This window comes from Podospora pseudopauciseta, chromosome 1 (assembly GCF_035222475.1).
Source record: "Podospora pseudopauciseta strain CBS 411.78 chromosome 1, whole genome shotgun sequence".
NCBI lineage: Eukaryota > Fungi > Ascomycota > Sordariomycetes > Sordariales > Podosporaceae > Podospora > Podospora pseudopauciseta.
The window spans coordinates 4,344,823-4,361,997 of NC_085892.1; the positions used below are offsets into that span (position 1 = coordinate 4,344,823).

At 53.4% G+C, this 17,175-nt stretch overlaps 5 protein-coding genes across 5 annotated transcripts; 3 read left to right on the plus strand and 2 right to left on the minus strand.

The window, feature by feature from the left end:
• The first annotated feature begins 68 nt into the window (after nucleotides 1–68).
• Nucleotides 69–3,253, plus strand: SEC10 (Exocyst complex component 5). Its single transcript, XM_062907814.1, has 2 exons — nucleotides 69–509; nucleotides 583–3,253. Exons 1-2 carry the CDS (start codon nucleotides 311–313, stop codon nucleotides 3,021–3,023), a joined length of 2,640 nt encoding a protein of 879 aa, XP_062770794.1. The 5' UTR covers nucleotides 69–310; the 3' UTR covers nucleotides 3,024–3,253.
• Nucleotides 3,162–6,676, minus strand: MSU1 (3'-5' RNA exonuclease complex component). Its single transcript, XM_062907815.1, has 2 exons — nucleotides 6,096–6,676; nucleotides 3,162–6,034 (listed from the first exon to the last, which is right to left on the minus strand). Exons 1-2 carry the CDS (start codon nucleotides 6,560–6,562, stop codon nucleotides 3,400–3,402), a joined length of 3,102 nt encoding a protein of 1,033 aa, XP_062770795.1. The 5' UTR covers nucleotides 6,563–6,676; the 3' UTR covers nucleotides 3,162–3,399.
• Nucleotides 6,677–6,848: 172 nt separating this feature from the next.
• QC763_0014390 (uncharacterized protein) lies at nucleotides 6,849–7,490 on the plus strand (the record flags this gene model as incomplete). The annotated part of the gene is made up of 2 exons (XM_062905278.1): nucleotides 6,849–7,205; nucleotides 7,371–7,490. Exons 1-2 carry the CDS (start codon nucleotides 6,960–6,962, stop codon nucleotides 7,488–7,490), a joined length of 366 nt encoding a protein of 121 aa, XP_062770796.1. The 5' UTR covers nucleotides 6,849–6,959.
• A 1,256-nt stretch (nucleotides 7,491–8,746) lies between these two features.
• Nucleotides 8,747–10,423, plus strand: QC763_112320 (uncharacterized protein; the record flags this gene model as incomplete). Its single annotated transcript, XM_062907816.1, has 1 exon — nucleotides 8,747–10,423. The coding sequence occupies one exon, from the start codon at nucleotides 8,747–8,749 to the stop codon at nucleotides 10,421–10,423; it is 1,677 nt and encodes a 558-aa protein (XP_062770797.1).
• A 1,048-nt stretch (nucleotides 10,424–11,471) lies between these two features.
• Nucleotides 11,472–15,741, minus strand: CHS4 (Chitin synthase 4). The gene is made up of 3 exons (XM_062907817.1): nucleotides 12,776–15,741; nucleotides 11,743–12,722; nucleotides 11,472–11,552 (listed from the first exon to the last, which is right to left on the minus strand). The coding sequence occupies exons 1-2, from the start codon at nucleotides 14,856–14,858 to the stop codon at nucleotides 12,478–12,480; spliced, it is 2,328 nt and encodes a 775-aa protein (XP_062770798.1). The 5' UTR covers nucleotides 14,859–15,741; the 3' UTR covers nucleotides 11,472–11,552; nucleotides 11,743–12,477.
• Between the last annotated feature and the right edge of the window lie 1,434 nt (nucleotides 15,742–17,175).

The window sequence follows — 17,175 nt, forward strand, 5'->3', positions numbered from 1 at the left end:
GGCCACACCTACCTGCCCAGCCCCACCTCAGCCAGCCTACAGGGGATATGTACTGCTGTAACGGGACCCTTGGCAGAAGCTCCCCGCGGCGGCACCACCTAACCTGAAGACCATTGACTATCCATTAAACCACAAGCGCATTCCCCAAGTACCTACCTTACACCGAGGTGACAGCTATATCCAACGTACGACCAACTCACGACGACGACAAATCCGGGGGCCATCACACCAGCCCTCCCCCGGCCTGTACTAGACACTCCATGCGCTCTCCCTGTCGGGCCTTGAAGAGGTGACAATCGCCGCTGCCGCTATGGAACGCGGCGGGTCCAGTGCCTCGCGCTCGCTGTTCCCGACAGGGCCCAGCTTCACCCTCGAGGACTTCTCCAACAAGGACTTTATCGTTAGGGACTTTGTCGACTCTCTCGCCGAGACTGCCGTTCCAGCAAGCCGCCGCTCAGGCTCGGCGAACCAGGCCTTCGACCCGAAACCACTAATCCGGACATTCGAAAGTGAGAAGCTCACGCAGCATCTTCCTATGCGTGTTTTCTAACAACATATGCTGATACATCTCTCACTTGATAGACGCTTTATCACAGCTGGGTGCATTGGGAGAAGAGCTACAGGAGAAGGAATCAGAATTACTATCACAGGTCCGCCGCGCCGAGATACAACATGACCAGACGCTCGAGACACTCGGTCGAAAGCTTGATCAGTCCATGTCCCAGTTTGAGGCCCTGGACTTGACCCTAAACAACAACGCAAGTTCGAACGGAAGTATACGTGGCGGTGGTAATGATGGGGGCGGTAATATCGCTGTACAGATTGGCGAGAAGCTTGAGGAGTTGGACAGGAAGAGAAGGAAAGCGCAGGACGCCAACTTTTTGATTCAATGCTGGACAGAAGTCTCGGAAACGGGGCAGGTGACTTCATTGGAAGAGATACAACGCCAGGGAGGTGCCGAGAACAAGATTCGATGTGCTGTTATTGCGCGACAACTGATGCGCATCAGTCAGCGTTTGGATCCGGCGTCATGGGGTCAGCAAACGAATGGGTTCCGAGGAAACGGTGTTACTAATGGGGTTACTGGGACTAACCGAAGGCATAATACAAGAGAGGCGCTGGAGAAGTTCTCGGAGCTTTTGGAGCAGGATCTCCTGAAGCAGTTCAACAACAGCTACCGGCGCCAAAACTTTGACGACATGATGGAGTGCGCAAAGGTTCTTCTGGATTTCAACGGCGGTGCCAGCGTTATTGCCGCCTTTGTCAACCAACACCAGTTCTTTATCGACCGGGATCAGCTCATTACAGACGAGGTCACTGCGGACGGTGATACGTGGGATCAGTTGGCTGATCCTGATTCAGAACCGCCCGGTGTTGAGCCAAGTCTGCAGTCTCTCATCGACGAAGTGAAGATTGTAATGCAGGAGGAGTCCTTCATCATCAAACGGGCTTTCCCGTACTACGAAACGGTTCTTATCAAGTTCATCCAGCGCGTTTTCCAACAGTCTATCCAACAACGACTCGAGATGGTTCTGGATAAGGCAACTACCATCTCTGCGCTGGCCTTCCTGAGGTGCTTGCACTCATCACGAGCTTATATCGGGGCACTTGTGGAGGATCTCAAAACACACGGCCTTACTGAGCACCCGGAACCATGTTCTGCTCAAATAGCACAAACACTAGACCAGCAGTTGGAGGAGCTGTTTATCCCGTACTTGGTTGGCAACGGTTACATCGACCGCGAGAAGAAGAGTCTGGAAGAAATGTACAACTCTCTGCTTTTCAAGTTTACGCTGTATCACTCCCGAAGGAAGAAGGCGCCAACCGGGTTCATGGCATCTCTTGCCCAGCAGGGCACCCAACTAATATCCTCGGCCAAAGACGCATACATGGAGCGTCTGGAGTCCTCCGATCTTACACCTACTCAAAAGCGAACCATGCTTCGTGTGGCTGGCATTCGGGATGACAGCAGCAACAAGAACGACATTGAAGTCTCGGAACAAGACGGTGTCCTCAGCGTAGCCTACGCCAAGCGCATGATTGGCTGGCTGGCCGAATCTGTCCGTCGCACCCTCGAGATGGGATCCTCAAGCGAGACTCCCAAGGATGTCAACATCTTGCTCAACCTGCTCTTGACGAGCATGGGCCAAGTGTACGTCGAAACCGCCCTCGACGCGGCTCTCGACCTAGCCACCTCGCAAGAAAACACCAAGACAGAACCAGACCTGTCCTACCTCCCTAATATTCGCCCGGCAGTAACCATCGCGAACCTCATGTCCAGATTCATCACCACGGTTCTGATCCGCCTGGCGGAGTCAAACACCACCATCCGCCGCAGCATGGAAGCGCAGACCAAACTCGCCATTGAGGCCACGGAGCGGAAGACAAACGCGGTGATGAAGTCGACAATGGACGTTGTTTTGAATTACGTACCCAAACTCCTCTCACAGCAAAAGAAGTTGGACTTCAAGCCCAAGGACGATGATTTGGAGGGACTGGTGGATACACTCCAGACCGTGCCCTGCCAGTTGATTTGTAGCTTTCTCTCCCAAAAAGTGGCCGTGCTCGCCCGTCAGGCGGTGGATGGGCATAATCTGGAGATGTTTTGCTCTGAGCTCGCGCTGGCGGTTCATCGGTTGCTGTTTGAGCACTTTAAGAAATTCCAGGTTAATGCTACGGGGGGGTTGATGGTGACGAAGGATATTGCAAAGTATGTCAGCACGTTGAGGGAGTGGCCTTTGACGAGGGAGGTGGAGCAGATTGTGGAAGTGCTGACGGAGGTTGGGTACTTGTTTATTATCCAACCTGAGGCATTGAAGGAGAGGTCGAGGAATTTAGCGAGCGGGCCGGCGGATGGGAGGATGGGTGGTGGTTTTGGGGGGTTGGTTGGAGGGGGGAATGCTGGGGTTGCGACGACGGCTGCGGTGGGTAAGAGGTTGAATAAAGCGGATTTTAAGCAGTTTGTGCTGAAGAGGGAGGATGCGGGGAGTGTGGGGGTGCAGAGTGTGTTGGCTGGGTTGTGAGGATGGTAGTAATGTATGGGGGTTGAAGAAAGGAGGGAGGTATATAAAGCAGTTGGAAGCTTTGGAAGGAGGAGTTGAGGTGGCGTGTTGTTTCTTTCCAGGGTGTTGCTTATACACAGACGGCTTAAAAGAGTTGGTGGTAGCGATTCAAAGTCTCATAGGTGCAATGATACCAGTAAGAGGAAACAAACATTTCTGCCGGCTACTCTTGAACAAGTCCATGCTCCCTATCTTCATTGTCATAGCCCAACGTTGCTTTTCTTGTGCGTGTCTCTTTCCAATATACCTTTTGGGTTTTCATACATGCAATGTAAAATCCTCATATCTATACAACCAACACAACCCTTTTCTCCGCTTCTACTACCCAGCGGCTTCTTTACTCAGCCTCGGGCAGACTATACCTCCTCACCGGCTTCACCGTAATCTTCTTGTGGTACACATTGATATCAACCAGCTCCACATCCAACACCTCCCCAATCTTGAATTCCTCAATCAGGGCAAAACCCTCCACGTGTTCCACGCCGACCGTAGCCTCCAGGTCGAAATAGTCGAGCTTCCCCTCCAAATCCCGCTTCGGGTTGATCGTGACAACAGTAAACTTGAACGTCTCGGGCAGCTGGTTCGGATTGTCCCCGAATTTCCACGCGCGCAGCATCGCCTGGAGTATCCATCTCAGATTACCCGCATTGTTTCCAAGCGCGGTCGCGTGCACCTCCCGAAGACGAACACGAGGAAGGACAGTCTCCTCCAAAACCTCCTTGGAAAACGGAAGGAACTTGTGGACGACCTTGGTATTGTCGGAGCCGTGTTCCTCGATCAGGGACCGGCCAAGACGGTGTTCCTCGAGCAGGGCTGCTTCGATTTGCCAGTGGGCGATCAAATCGGCGTACCGTCTCAGGGGCGAGGTCACCTTGGAGTAGGCGTCAACACCCATGGAGAAAATGGGGCCGGGGGTGGCCTTCAGCGCCATGTGGCCGCGCAGATTGTTGAGTTTGTCGAGGTCGGGACCAATGATGCGCTCTCCAGCGAGGAGTTTGGGGTTGATGACCTTTTCGGCGAATTCTTTCAGTGTTTCCAGGTTCTCTTTCTTGGTGACCTGGGTGCGGTAGGGAATGGGGATGTTCCGGTCGGCACACCACCTGGCGGCAACCTCGCCGGCAAGTACCATGAGCGGGCCGACCAGCTCGTCGCCTGCTGTGGTTGAACCCTCATAGGCCACTCGAATCCAGGGGTCGTTGTAACATTGTATCTGACCCTTTGTTTTGATCGTTTTAACATCGTCTAGTGCCACCTTGGCTTTCGGACGAGGTGTGAAGGCTGGCTGAGCCCCCTTGGAAAGTCGTTGTTTGTGAATGGCCTGGCCAAGCTGATGCAAAGTCTTAAGTTCAGATCGGTGTTTCTTTGAAAGATCGCCCGCCGTGACGAGGTTGCGGCTAGGAGGGGACCGCGCTGGGCGGGGGCCAACCTCCAACACTTCATTTGACGGTGTTGGTGGTTTGTTGATAGGTTCATCGAGTACCAAGGTGACCTCTTCGGGGGTTACGTAGACTACATCTCGTAAAATACCAGGGGTGATTCTATAATCCTTCAGGGTGCCGTCGGTCTTGACCAGAGCGCTGAAGGTCAAACTTGGCTGATTCGCGCCCAGAGAAAACGCGTCGCGTACAGCTTCGCCATCAAACATATCCTCCTGGAATCCAGGAAGATATACCGTTTCAGCTCGTAGCGACGCTGCCTTGGCCTGAGCACTGTCGGGTCGGACACGCGAAGCAGGGTCGGCAACGTGCAGATGAACCCAATACTCTTCATCAGTGAGCTTCTCGAGTGAGATGCCGTCATCCACATCGAGCGTCTGCTCCGAGTCAATGCAGTAGACTGTAGAAACTGCAAAGTCTTGACGGAGATGCTCGAGCTGATCGGGCGCAAGTGGTTCCGGTCTTTCTGCTGATTTGGGTTTCTGCAGATTCAAGCCCGCGTCTCGGTCAAGCTCCAGTCCTGGAAGACGAAGGGCATACCGTGGGCTGATGTCCCAAGGAGAAATGTGGCCAATCTCTTGCAAAAACGTCCAGGCGGAACTGCGATCAAGCAAGGCATCTTGGTATCGTCCAATGGCGCGCAAGATAGCGGCGCCAACCCAGTGATGCTGCGAAGCAGGTTGAAACCAATCATGGGCTGCCCACATCTCCATGAATTGGATGATGGAGGCACCAAGTCCAGTCCACTCGACAGGCTCAACATCAAGAATGGGAACAGCATCGCTCTTGGCTAGTCCTATTGTGCCGTGGGGTGTCCATGGGCGATGACGCCGGTTTTGGTCAATGATCTTCCGTACTTTGATTGCGAAGTCTCGAAACTTCATGGCGTCCTGGGCAACTTGACGGGGAATTCTTCTTGATGAGTTGCCCAGGATTTCGTAAAAGTTACGGACCACTTCAGCAACTTCGTGCACGTTCCGTTGCTTATCAGTCGAGTTCACCGTAAACATACGGCCTTCGTGGTGACGTTCGCCCAAAAGAGCTGCGCGGAAGGCTGTGTCATCCACCGATACGACCGAGTGAACAGCATAGAGCGCTTCAGGCGGGAAAGATGCTTTGCCGCGCTTCAGGGTCATTGGGAGCAAGGTGTCAGCAATCTCGTGCAGGCTCATAAGCTTGTCTTCGTCACCAAGCTTTTTTCCTGCATTGTTCAGTCTCTCGACATAGGTCTGATGCAGCAGGCGCGCCTCGGCCTGGAATTTGTACATCTTTTTGATCAGACCGGATGCGATATCTCGTGAGGGGCCCGCATTGATATCCTGGAGTTCGTCAAGAAGGAGGTCGTCCCCGGACAGAGATGGAATAGCACTGATCACGGCACTTATCTCCGCCGGATCCTGCACAAAGTTCTTGACTACGAAGGAGCTGCGAAACACGCGACTGGTAAACCACTTGCCCGTGTTGGTGTAGAAGTGGTTTTGGCCATTGAAGTTGCCCAAGCAGACAGCGAGAAGCCTCACTCTCCAGCCGGAAGAGCTACAGTGATGTATCAGCACTAAGACTCTAAAACAAGTAATGGTTGGGGTCAAGCTCATACCTGACTTCCACAAGATCTCCTGGTTCCAACTGCGTGCTTGTGTACCCCAAGCTAGAGATATCACTGCTGTCAAAATTGAAGCCAGCGGTTCGGTTATTGGTCTGGTCAAGCCTAAAGCTGGAATCACTGACGGCCCGTGTTGCAGAGTTGAGGATGGCGGATGGGGGTGGAGTGGCCTCATCGTGCTGCTGGGGCGTGAGGTCTGGATTTTGTTCCTCCCATAGTCGAAGCTGTGATTTTATGTATGGTTCCCTCCTCAGTCTGAACTTGTCTGGTAATTCTGGCAAAGGGGGCAGCCTCCCTGGGGTCTGTGCAGAGGTGTTCACCAGGCGGCTTGATATTGGCTGAGATGGCGATAACGGTGTGCATGGCTGCGATATCCGTCCCAGTGGACGTTGGGTTGGGTTCTTTTGCAATGTCTGGCACCTCCAGCAGACGTAATGCCGTCCGGTTGTTGAGCGCAACATGTCTGTGATACTGCGCGGGGCTGTAAGTGACGACACAGCGTGGGGTTGCGCCAGATGAAGTCAGCCCTGCCAGTCACTTTAACGTCCCTAAAATTTTTGGAGGCGCGTTGCGACGCAAAACCTGGCAGGTGGCGGGCACGCGAAGTCAGCTGATTTCTCGTGGCGCATATGGGTCACTGGCTGCTATAACCCTAACCCTCCATCTACTGACCGTTTTCTATCCTTGCATAAATCTTGATCTCTTTCGCCATCCCCGTCCAGAAGTCCTCCCCCATACGGAGAGTACCTCACATCTCCTACGATGTCGATACGATGGGATTGAGAACCCTGAAGGGCTTCCATGAACAGCTCCACTTCGTGTCCATGAAGAGGAATTTTGCTCGGGCCCAGAACAGTCATGTTGGGGGAAATGGGCCACGTCGCTCTTGGCTTCACAAGCAGCAATCCATTTTGGTGGCCTTTGACCGACGATCAGCATTTTTATCATCACCGCCTCGAGGAGCCCACAGAGTCCAAGACGGTTTCCCCGGCGCGGGCTCTTGGACGGTTGATGGATGGATTGATTGCAGGGCCGTTTTTGTTTACAGGGTTTGCTTGCCCACGTTACACCGTTCCTGGATTGGACTGCACGCATCCATGCAAGGTACGAGACTTGGCCCCACCACCATCGCGCCGTTTGCCAGGTTTGACACTTCCTGATCTCGCTATTTGTGCGGATTGCCTGCTCTCCTTTGATGGGATGTTTGTTGTTAATTATGCCCTATGTCCTGTGTTATTAGGGATCATAGATGCTGATGAGATTAAGCAGATAAGCACTTCATCCGATGCCATCATGCTCTTGTTCTACAGGACGTCACAGCTGCCTGCCGAGTCAGGGGCTGCCAGCCGACAACACGAACGGAGGTTGCCACGATCATCATGCAGCTAATATACCCGGTTGTTGGGTCCCGTCTTTTGCACCAGAAGGGAAAAAAAATTCGTCAAGGCGATGTTTCGACGTGTGGAATATGGCGAGTTGTTCCAGAATAAATAATCATAATGCAAACATCTCGAAAAAGAACAAGGCGAAACCTGAAACACACAATCCCCCGATCGAGCACGACGGCGTGGAAGTGTGGCCCGGCTGGCAGTTCTCGCAGATTTTAATGTCGCTTAAGTCATTTCCTTCGACGGCGCATCAGCCACTCAGGAGTCGGTCTTTTTTGCCGTGCCTGACCACACGCGCTAGTCGCCCAATGGGGCTTAGATCTTCTTGGGTTTTTCTTGGGACGTTTCTGGGCGTGATGGAGATGCCGCAATCTGCTGCAAAGCTGCAACCTCCTTTTCTTTTCTGGGAGGTGGTCATCTTGTGCTAATTTACCGCCCTTACTGCCAGAAACCCCAATGCCACATCGAAAGGCTGGAAAAAGAAATCACAGAGAGACACGCCCGGCCGCCGCTGCATCTCAACAGCAAACGGGATTCACGGGAACCGTTGACGATGATGACGACCGTCCCCCGGATCCATGGCATGGGAGGATCATGATGGATTGTTCGAGACATGGCCGGCTCATCCATATCAATAGGAGATCGAGTGATCCCGCAATGTCAATGGCCTCATCTGGGTGTCTGGGTCCCTCTCCTGTTCATCTCTGCTTCTGTTCGTCTGCCATACCCACCCTCCTCGGATCTCCCAGAGCGGACGGCGTTGCTCGGCAAAGTGACCTTTGCTAATGAGAGGTCCACCACGAAGGGGAGTGCCTCCACCAGTCAGCGCGGCCGGCACACCGACATGGTCTGTCAGGGTATCTGTCCAGGATTAGGGGACTGAGCATCCACGAAAGCATCCATTCAGAGTGGGCTCTGGCCCCTTCCCGATGGAACCTCCTCCATGGCGCCAAGTGGCTGTTGACCCCCAGTCATCACTGGTACTAATTACCGCTGTCCCCCGTTTCGCCCACTCTGACTTTGCTTCTCCCCCTTTACCGACTTGGTCCGTCCATGTTGATATAGTCAACATCGAGAGCATCGTTTCTGCTTTCGTCGTTCGTTACCTCTCTTTCTCACACCACCGCTTCACTCCTTTAGCGGGCATTCGTTTCTTGGGAACGCGATCACGAAGAGTCAAAGAAAAAAAACCCACTCGAAGATCTCTGTTTAATTCGATCGTCTGGAATATTGTCGGGGTTTAGGAAAACATTCATCATGAAGGCAGCCGTTGTAGCAGCGGCCGCGGCCGTCCTCGCCGGCGGTGCGAGCGCCCACAGTCACCGTCACGCCCACAAGGCGCTGTTCCAGAAGAGGTCGCTCAACGACACCGAGGTCTGCGTCCCTACCTGCACCACCATCTACAGCACCATCTACGGCGAGGAGACCTGGATCCAGCCCCCTCCCAAGTCCACTGAGGCTCCTGTTCCCGTCCCGGTCATCACCACCACACCCGAACCCGAGCCAGTTGTTGTCCCAACCACCACAACCGAGCCAGCGATCGTTCCCACACCCATCCCGCAGATTTGCCCGACCCCGGGCACCTACACCTTCCCTGCGACGACCATCGTGGTGACTGAGACTACCACCGTCTGCGCCGCCTCCACCACCGAGGTCCCCAGCGGCACCCACACCCTCGGCGGTGTCACCACCGTCGTCGAGACCGCTACCGAGATTGTCTGCCCCTACGCCACCACCGAGGTTGAGAACGGCGTTGTCACCAGCGTCATCAAGACCACCACCTTTGTCTGCCCCTCGGCCGGCACCTACACCATTGCCCCCATCACCACCGTTGTCCCAAGCGTCACCACCGTTGTTGTGCCTGTCGTGACCACCTACTGCCCGGGTACCTACACCGCTCCTGCCGTTGTCACCACCATCACCGAGACCAACGTTGTGGTCTACTGCCCATTCACCTCCTCCGAGATCCCTGCCCCCACTCCTCAGGCTGTCACCCCTAAGCCCCAGGCTGCCCCTGAGCCCGCTCCCGCTCCTGCCCCGGCCCCTGAGAAGCCCAAGGCTGTTGCCCCTCCTCCTGCCAGCACTCCTGCCAAGGGCAAGGACAGCGTGGGTGGTGGCAAGCTCGGCGGAAAGGGCAAGCACTGGGCCATGACCTACACCCCCTTCCGCCCCGATGGTCACTGCAAGACCTACAGCGAGGTTGATGCCGATGTCAAGATCATCGCCAGCAAGAACTTCGAGGCTCTCCGCATCTACTCCACCGACTGTGACACCCTCCCCAACGTTGGTGCTGCCGCTGAGAAGTATGGCCTCCGTCTGATCATTGGTCTCTTCGTCGGCAGCCCCGGTTGCGACAACGGCAACCCCACCATTGCCCAGCAGATCTCTGCTCTCAAGGAATGGAAGAAGTGGCACCTTGTCGACCTTTGCGTCGTCGGTAACGAGGCTCTCTTCAACGGCTACTGCTCCGTTCAGCAGCTCGCCGACCTCATTGTCCACACCAAGAAGGAGCTCGGCTCTGCCGGCTACACTGGCCCCTACACCACCACCGATGTGCTCTCTGCCTTCGAGGCTGGTGACATGTCCCCGGTCTGCAACGTCATTGACGTTGTTTCCGCCAACGTCCATGCCTACTTCAACTACCAGACCACTCCTGGTCAGGCCGGCAAGTTCGTTCGCAGCCAGCTCGACGCCGTCTCCAAGATCTGCGGCGGCAAGCCTTCCTACTGCATGGAAACCGGCTGGCCCACCTCTGGTGTCTGCAACGGTGCCGCTTGTGCCGGTGTTCCCCAGCAGAAGGAGGCCATTGCCTCCATTGAGCAAGAGATCGGCCAGTCGGTCGTCTTCTTCTCATTCCGTGACGACCCCTGGAAGAACCCCGGTGCTTGCAACTGCGAGCGGTCGTGGGGCTCTGACAAGGCTTTCGGCTACTAAAGCAACTAGCTTCTGAAGCGGATCGTGGATCATCACGCGTTGAGTGGTGAGCCAGCTCGTCCGGAGAAGCTATCACATCAAAGTTTTTGAATATAAAAAAAGTTTCAACTGGCAGTTTTTTCATGGGTCTCTGTTTCTTGTCGTTTCTCCCCCCTTATCTTGTGTATATATATTTGTGGCGATTTGTTCAAGCGTCCGGTTTCCCCGCCACTGCCAACCGTACATTACCCATCCTTTTTTGGACACAAAGAGACATGAATAGAGCAGCAGAAAAAGCTACAGTTGGAACACAATCAAGAACGGGTGTCAAGTGTCGAAGTTGCGTGGGGTGTGTTGACGAAGTATTGATAGACTTTTCCTTTGTGGTTTCCTTGTGGGGTCGGTGGGATAAACATTGCGATATTAAGAGGGGTGGGCTGTGTAGGCTTGCCGGAGTGTGATTTCCTTGTCTCCTCTAATTGTATAAACTTTCACATGTACATGTAGTGTTTACCGTCTCTTTTGTCAAGCACCGGAGTAGTAGCCTTTGCATATTTATCCATTGTGTTAACTTTGCTCTATTGATCTTGATTGTGGATGACCTAAACTGCACTGTTGTCCAATGCCAAATTGTCTTCATGATCATTCAACTAGCTTGCTCCCATTTTCATGATTTGAGTTAGGTATTCCTGTTGCCCTTGAGGTTTGTTGAGTCCGGATCTTCTAATCACATAGGATTCTCTGATCTCTGACCTCGTATCAACGTTGGTAGACATCGAAGAGATGGTTCATTTCACCTCGTCCGGCAGCATGTCAGTCCATTCATATCTTCCCTGCTGCCCTTCAGAAGTTGAGTCTCGTATCAACAGTCTATAGCCATCCCCATCATCATATTTTGTGTAGATTCTCTACTATCATCGCCTGTAATAATATTACCTCCAAGCATACAATAGTCCACCCATAGTTTTCCAATCTGTCCTGCAAATATTACTACTAGACGGCAAAACACAAAGTAGGTAAGAATCAAAGGGTCGTAATGAGCAAAACAGCATAGGTAGCCACCGCAACCAGCAGGTAGAAAACTAGTATCTCACATGGCCCCATCCCGTAGAAAACAAAAGGGGTAGTAGTAGATACACGCATAGGCTTTCTACAGAAAAGCAGAACAGACAACACAAAGTCGTTAGTCTATGTTTGGAAACCGAAAAACTTAAATAACACATCAAGCAGAGCATAGTATGTGTCAAAGACTCACACGCAAACACATCATTTCACCAAACCAAAAAAAAAACCCAATAAACACATCGAACCCAAGATTTTTGCTCTGGGGTAATACTCACAAAGCCAACGTCAAACGCCCCATAAAAATGCTCAAATGTCTTTTCTTTGTGTCTCATGTAAGAACAAGAGAGGGTGAGTGATATATATATGCAAATCGGAAATATGTAAACTTGCGCAATGCATTGTACCATCGTAGAGACAGAGAGAGAGAGAGAGAGAGACGTGGGTATCCAAAACCGCGCTTTCGATGAAGACAACTTTCAAAACGAGACAAGAAGGGAAAAAAAATCGAAGCAAAACACAATGATCAACCCCCCCCTCCCCCCAATGTGCAACAAAAAGAGACAGAAAATATTAAACCACACACTCCCCTCTCCCTCCCCCCATGCGTTCAAAAATACGAAACCCAAAAACAACAAAATCGTGCTACAAGAAGCACCCACCCCCTTTTGTCTCCCTCCCGCCCCTTTTTTCACAACAAAAAGCCCTGCCATAGATCAAAACAAAAAAAAGCCCGTGTGGTGGTGTTCAATTTCCCACACACACGTATTAAGTTCATTAACAACGTCTTCTTCTCCCCCACCCTCTTCCAAACCAACTAAGCCAACAAAATATGTATTTCGCCCTCTCTCATACCATTCGTTGACGTCCCTCTTTATCCGTGTGGAGTGTGTGTTGTGTGCAAAGAAATTAAAAAAGTCCAACTCCTTTGTGTGTGTGTGTGTGTGTGTGTTTGGTGCGTATGTCCCCGTCATCATACATTTGTACTTTTCTCTCTCGACCTCGAGCCTTTCTCACATTACGATACACTCCTTATCGTTATCCGCGTGCTTCTTAATCTTACCATTCCGAGGAGGACCAACTTCCATCGGAGTGCCACCAGAGACCGCCGCACGAATGGCGGCCAGGCGCACCTTTGCGCGCTCATCGCCCGCATCGGCCGCCTTGACATACCAAACGTTTGCTTCGAGGATATCTCGTCTGCACCCGATGCCCATTTCAGTGAAATAGCCAACAGCATACTGCGCTTTTACATAGCCTGGTCATAAAAGTTAGAATACTGGTTATCTCGGAAGCAGAGAAGTAACATACCAAGCTCTGCCGACCTCCTCGCCCACTCATAAGCTTCTTCCTCATCCTTTTCCAGGACTGGCTCTGCTCCAACCATATACCAAGCACAGAGACCCATCATGGCAGCCGCGTGCCCCCTTTCCGCGGCACCCGTGTAAAAATGTACGCTCAAAGCTGGATCCCTAGGACAGCCGAGCTTTCCATGCTCATAAGCGTCTCCCATCCTGAAGTTCGCTTCGGGATGCCCCAAGTCCGCCGCCTGCGTGAAAAGCTCAGCCGCATAACTTTCGTCCAAGAAGATGTCGTCTCCGTATCCAGTCTCGTAGAGGCAGCCGAGGTGGTACGGGGCGGCATTGTAGATGTTGTCAGCAGCCTCAGCCGCCAGCTTCAACCACTTGATGCCTTCCCTGTACCGCTTCTCTCCCAGATCGCCCGACAAGCACGCTTTGCCCAACCTCGTCATGGCGCCTGGATGCCTCTTGGAAGCAGCTGTGCGGAGAAATTGGACAGCCTTTGCGGGGTCCTTGCGGCAGCCCCAGCCAAACTCGTAACACAAGGCGGTGCGGTACGCCGATTCTGCGTGGCCGTGCTTGGCAGCGAGTACAAACAGCGGAAATGCCGAATTGTAGTCCTCCTTCCCCTTGCTGAACAGACCCGACGCGTAACCATCGGCCAGGTAGTACTGTGCGAAGGGGTAGCCGTTGTTGGACAGCTTCTGGAGAATTGCTCGCGCTTCACGAATCAAGTCGTGTGGTGAGGAAGGTGAAGGCTGCCCATCAGGTGTGCCGACTTTTGGACTCTTGGTCCGTTTCATGTCCTCGAAGTCAATGCCTTCTTCTTGCGCAGTTGCGATCAAGAAAACAGCAAACGAATAGAGAATGGAATAGTCGTTTGTCTTCTTGACATTTTGCCGGTACATCTCCAGTGTCTTTTGGGCGCTGAGGAGAGACGCATTGTTTCCGACTGCAGAGCGCAACTGCGAATTGTCAAATGTGATGGGCGCTGGCGCAGGTTGAGGATACGGCACATTGAGCAGTTCGGCAAAGGAGGAAGGCCTCGTTTCTGGAGATTTCCTCGTAGAATGAGCAGACGGTGCCCGATTTCCACTTCCCAGCAAGCCCGGAGACCGCCCTCGCGCTCCATAGTCAGAGTACACAGAATACGAAGACTGCGGCCGAGGCAACGAGCTCCTTCTGTAGCCATTCGTCGTCGGCGTCAAGTGGCGGTTGATGGCGGCGCCGGTCTCGGCAAGATTTGGGTTCGACTGCGCTCTTGGATCTTGCTCAACGTTCATACTCGTCGGTCGTGGGAGAAAGGCCGAATGGTGATAGTGCAGCTGTGGCACAGGTTCTGGCGGAGTGGCGGCATCGTCAATGATGGAACTCACAGTTGACGCATCTGCCGAGTTGTCCTGGCAGTCTGACGGGTCGAGGACACCAGATACTGAACTTGCGCTCGTCGTCGCCGAGATGTCAGCCGAGTTTGGCTGCTGGGATGTACTGGCAGTCGTGTTCGACTCCCGACTGTTCCGATTCATGCCTTGCCTCCTCGAAGTATCGCTCAAACTTAGTTCGTCAAAGTCGGCGCCCAAAATATGGCTGTTGCTTGCCTGGCTAGAGATAGCTGGACCGGAAGCCGGTAGAGACATCGGCATTTTGGTGCCATTTGTTCTGTTTCGGAGACCCAGCGCACCGGGAGTCGAGCTTTGCTGGAGGCCGTGCTCGTGCACTGGGGTATGCGGTGGGGGGGTTGGAGCGTCGGGTGTTTTGGGCAAAGCACGGTCGAGGCGGGCGGAGACAGCTGGAGCAGTGGAAGCACCACCGGCGGGTCCGCCTGCGGAAAGATGTGTCTCGATGTTGCCTGTCGAGGGCTGGGCCCAGTCGTTGGGTTGGAAATTGACTTTGACAGGCGACACAGGCGATTGACGTAACCTCGGCGACTCGGACACAGCGGGGACGCCAGGCAACGGCTTTGCATTCTCTCCCCAGTCGTACCGGTCAGCCGGCGACACACTGTGCACTGGAACGGGCTTCCGGCGACTGGGGCTGCTGGTCGAAGTTGATGGAGCCGCTCGCGGCGAAGAAGAGGTGGTGAGGGCCGCCATTATGCCACAATGATGAAGTCGTCGTCGGTCCTGTTGGGACCGATGGCTTTGCTTTCTTTCCCCACGAGCTCCTTGTTTTGCCGTTGCTCTTTGGATGGCGCCGGTTCCCAGTGAGTGGTAAGGGTAGGCTTTCGAGATGGCGGACGTTCAAACGGTCAAGTTGCAGACGGGTGCAGGTTGGCTAGACAGAACGGGAACTGATGAGCAGGTGGACTGATATATATGCTGGTGAGGGATGCGGGACAGTAACGAGTGATAGCGACAGACAGAAAACAGCGAAGGTGTGTCGTTTTAAAAAAGGAACTTTGTTGGAGGGGGGTCTCAGCGAGCGTTGGGATGATGAAGCCGGAAGCGAACGACTGGATCCAAAGAAGGGAATTAAGTCTATTCAGCAGAAGCCTTGGTATGGATTCAGGGACTGAGGGAGATCAGCAGTAAAAGGCGGCCCCAAATGGCGGACTATGGGTGGCTCTGCAGGCCCGACAGACGCTGTGCGTCCTTCCCCCAGTCACCCCTGTCATAAACTGCAGCCGGACATAAACCCACCGTTCATCAAAACGCGAGGTTGGAAGACCTCAGTCCAAGTTAACTGCAAGCGTCTCCGTTTGAGTCAACTCGACGAATACTCCAGAACCTTTCATCTAAGATCTGGCCTGCCACGCCTGCTCAGACACTCATCATCGGGCGGCTGAGGTCAACGAGCATTCCTCGCAATCCTCAGACGGCAAGCACCGCGCATCTGCATCTGCATGCCTCACTCGACGTCTAGGCCCAGCCACTGGACTTCTCCCGCCACCCCTCCAGCCTCGTCACGCAAATCCATGGGAGAGGGGTGTCAACAGTCAGCGACGCAACCGGTCCCAGCGTTCGCACAAGCGAAAAGCCATCCAAGCCATTGTGTCTTGCTCTCTGCCGCCAGCACCGAAAACTTGGAAACCTGTACCATATCCGAGCAGGGTATATGAATAGCAACCCGCAGTCTCATACACGGACAACTTCATGTGCTGCGCCATATTCCCCCCCGAACTGAAATGCCGCTGTTTCTATTGAAGAGTGGGCTGCTCCTCAAGCCAAGCCTTGGGATTCTCAACTAGTATTCTCCCGCATTACCAGCTTACTTCTGGGGCTTGATACGATGCGTGATTTGTTGAGACACTGAGGGGCAAGTTGCAATACGGCAGCGTCAAAGACCCCTATTTCTCCGCCGGGATCGTACCTCAGACGCAGAGCCAACGAGACCAAGCCGGGCCTCCTCCGAAAGGTCCACTGACGCCTCAAAACGCAGGGTCCTCAGCGTGGCACAATATGGCGTAGGTGGTTGGCTGGAATGTTGATTTTGAAGAAGAAACAAGCCGCTCGCCGCAAATGCGTCATCCTCGACGTAGAAAACAGTTGGCTTGGCATGTTGATAGATGCAAATACTTGATATCCCCTCGGTCTGGCTATAATTATGATATAAGACATTCCGGTAGTTCGAAGCCCGCAAGGACCTTGGCCTCAACTCCCTGTGACTTCATCGCCCTTCTCAACTCCCAAGGGCAGACCGACCAGAAAGCAATACGGAAGCAGGGCCTGCTGTCTTGGTCAGTACCTATGCCGCTCGTGTTTCTACCTATGGATGCTGACGTTTTCCAAGCACTATCCAGGAAATTCCGGAATATTGTTGGCCAAACCTCGAAGATCTCACTGCTCATAGCCGACTTTTGCAGTGTTTTTCTTTTTTTTTTTTGAGAGCCTGCCGTAAGGCTGGGTCGATTTATACTACGGTCCTTGGCATGGATGCACCGCATCAGGCGCTCGACATCTCTTGCGCGGCAGTGGTGATCGCCGGCGGTTCCACAACATGGTGGTCCACCGAGGACGAACCAGACAAGTTGTTTGCTCGCTGTAGCACTTTGACGGTATCACCAATACGGCTGGAGGAAGACGCCCGCCATACGAGCTACACCGACTCTCTTCTTTTTAAAAGCTGCCAGCGGCGATTTTACACAGTAGAAAAGTTCATTCTCTTCAACCCCGCAGATGGGCCCGAGTATGACATGTGAGCATCTTTTGGTTTAGAATGTAACTCTGCACAGTCGATACGAAGTTGCAAGTGTCAAGTGTGGATTATTGGACAGGCTTCCCCGGATTTACCGCGAAAATAATCATCTCTACCAGTATCGACCGGCATGGGCAACAAGGGCTAACGACCGCCTCCTTTCTTTCGTTCTTGAGAAATTCTCGCCATCGGAATGCGGAGAGAACGCCCGTTGCTTGTTTCTACAGACACCATCGGACAAACCGAGCAACCGGGAAACGGCCAGGGGGACGGGAT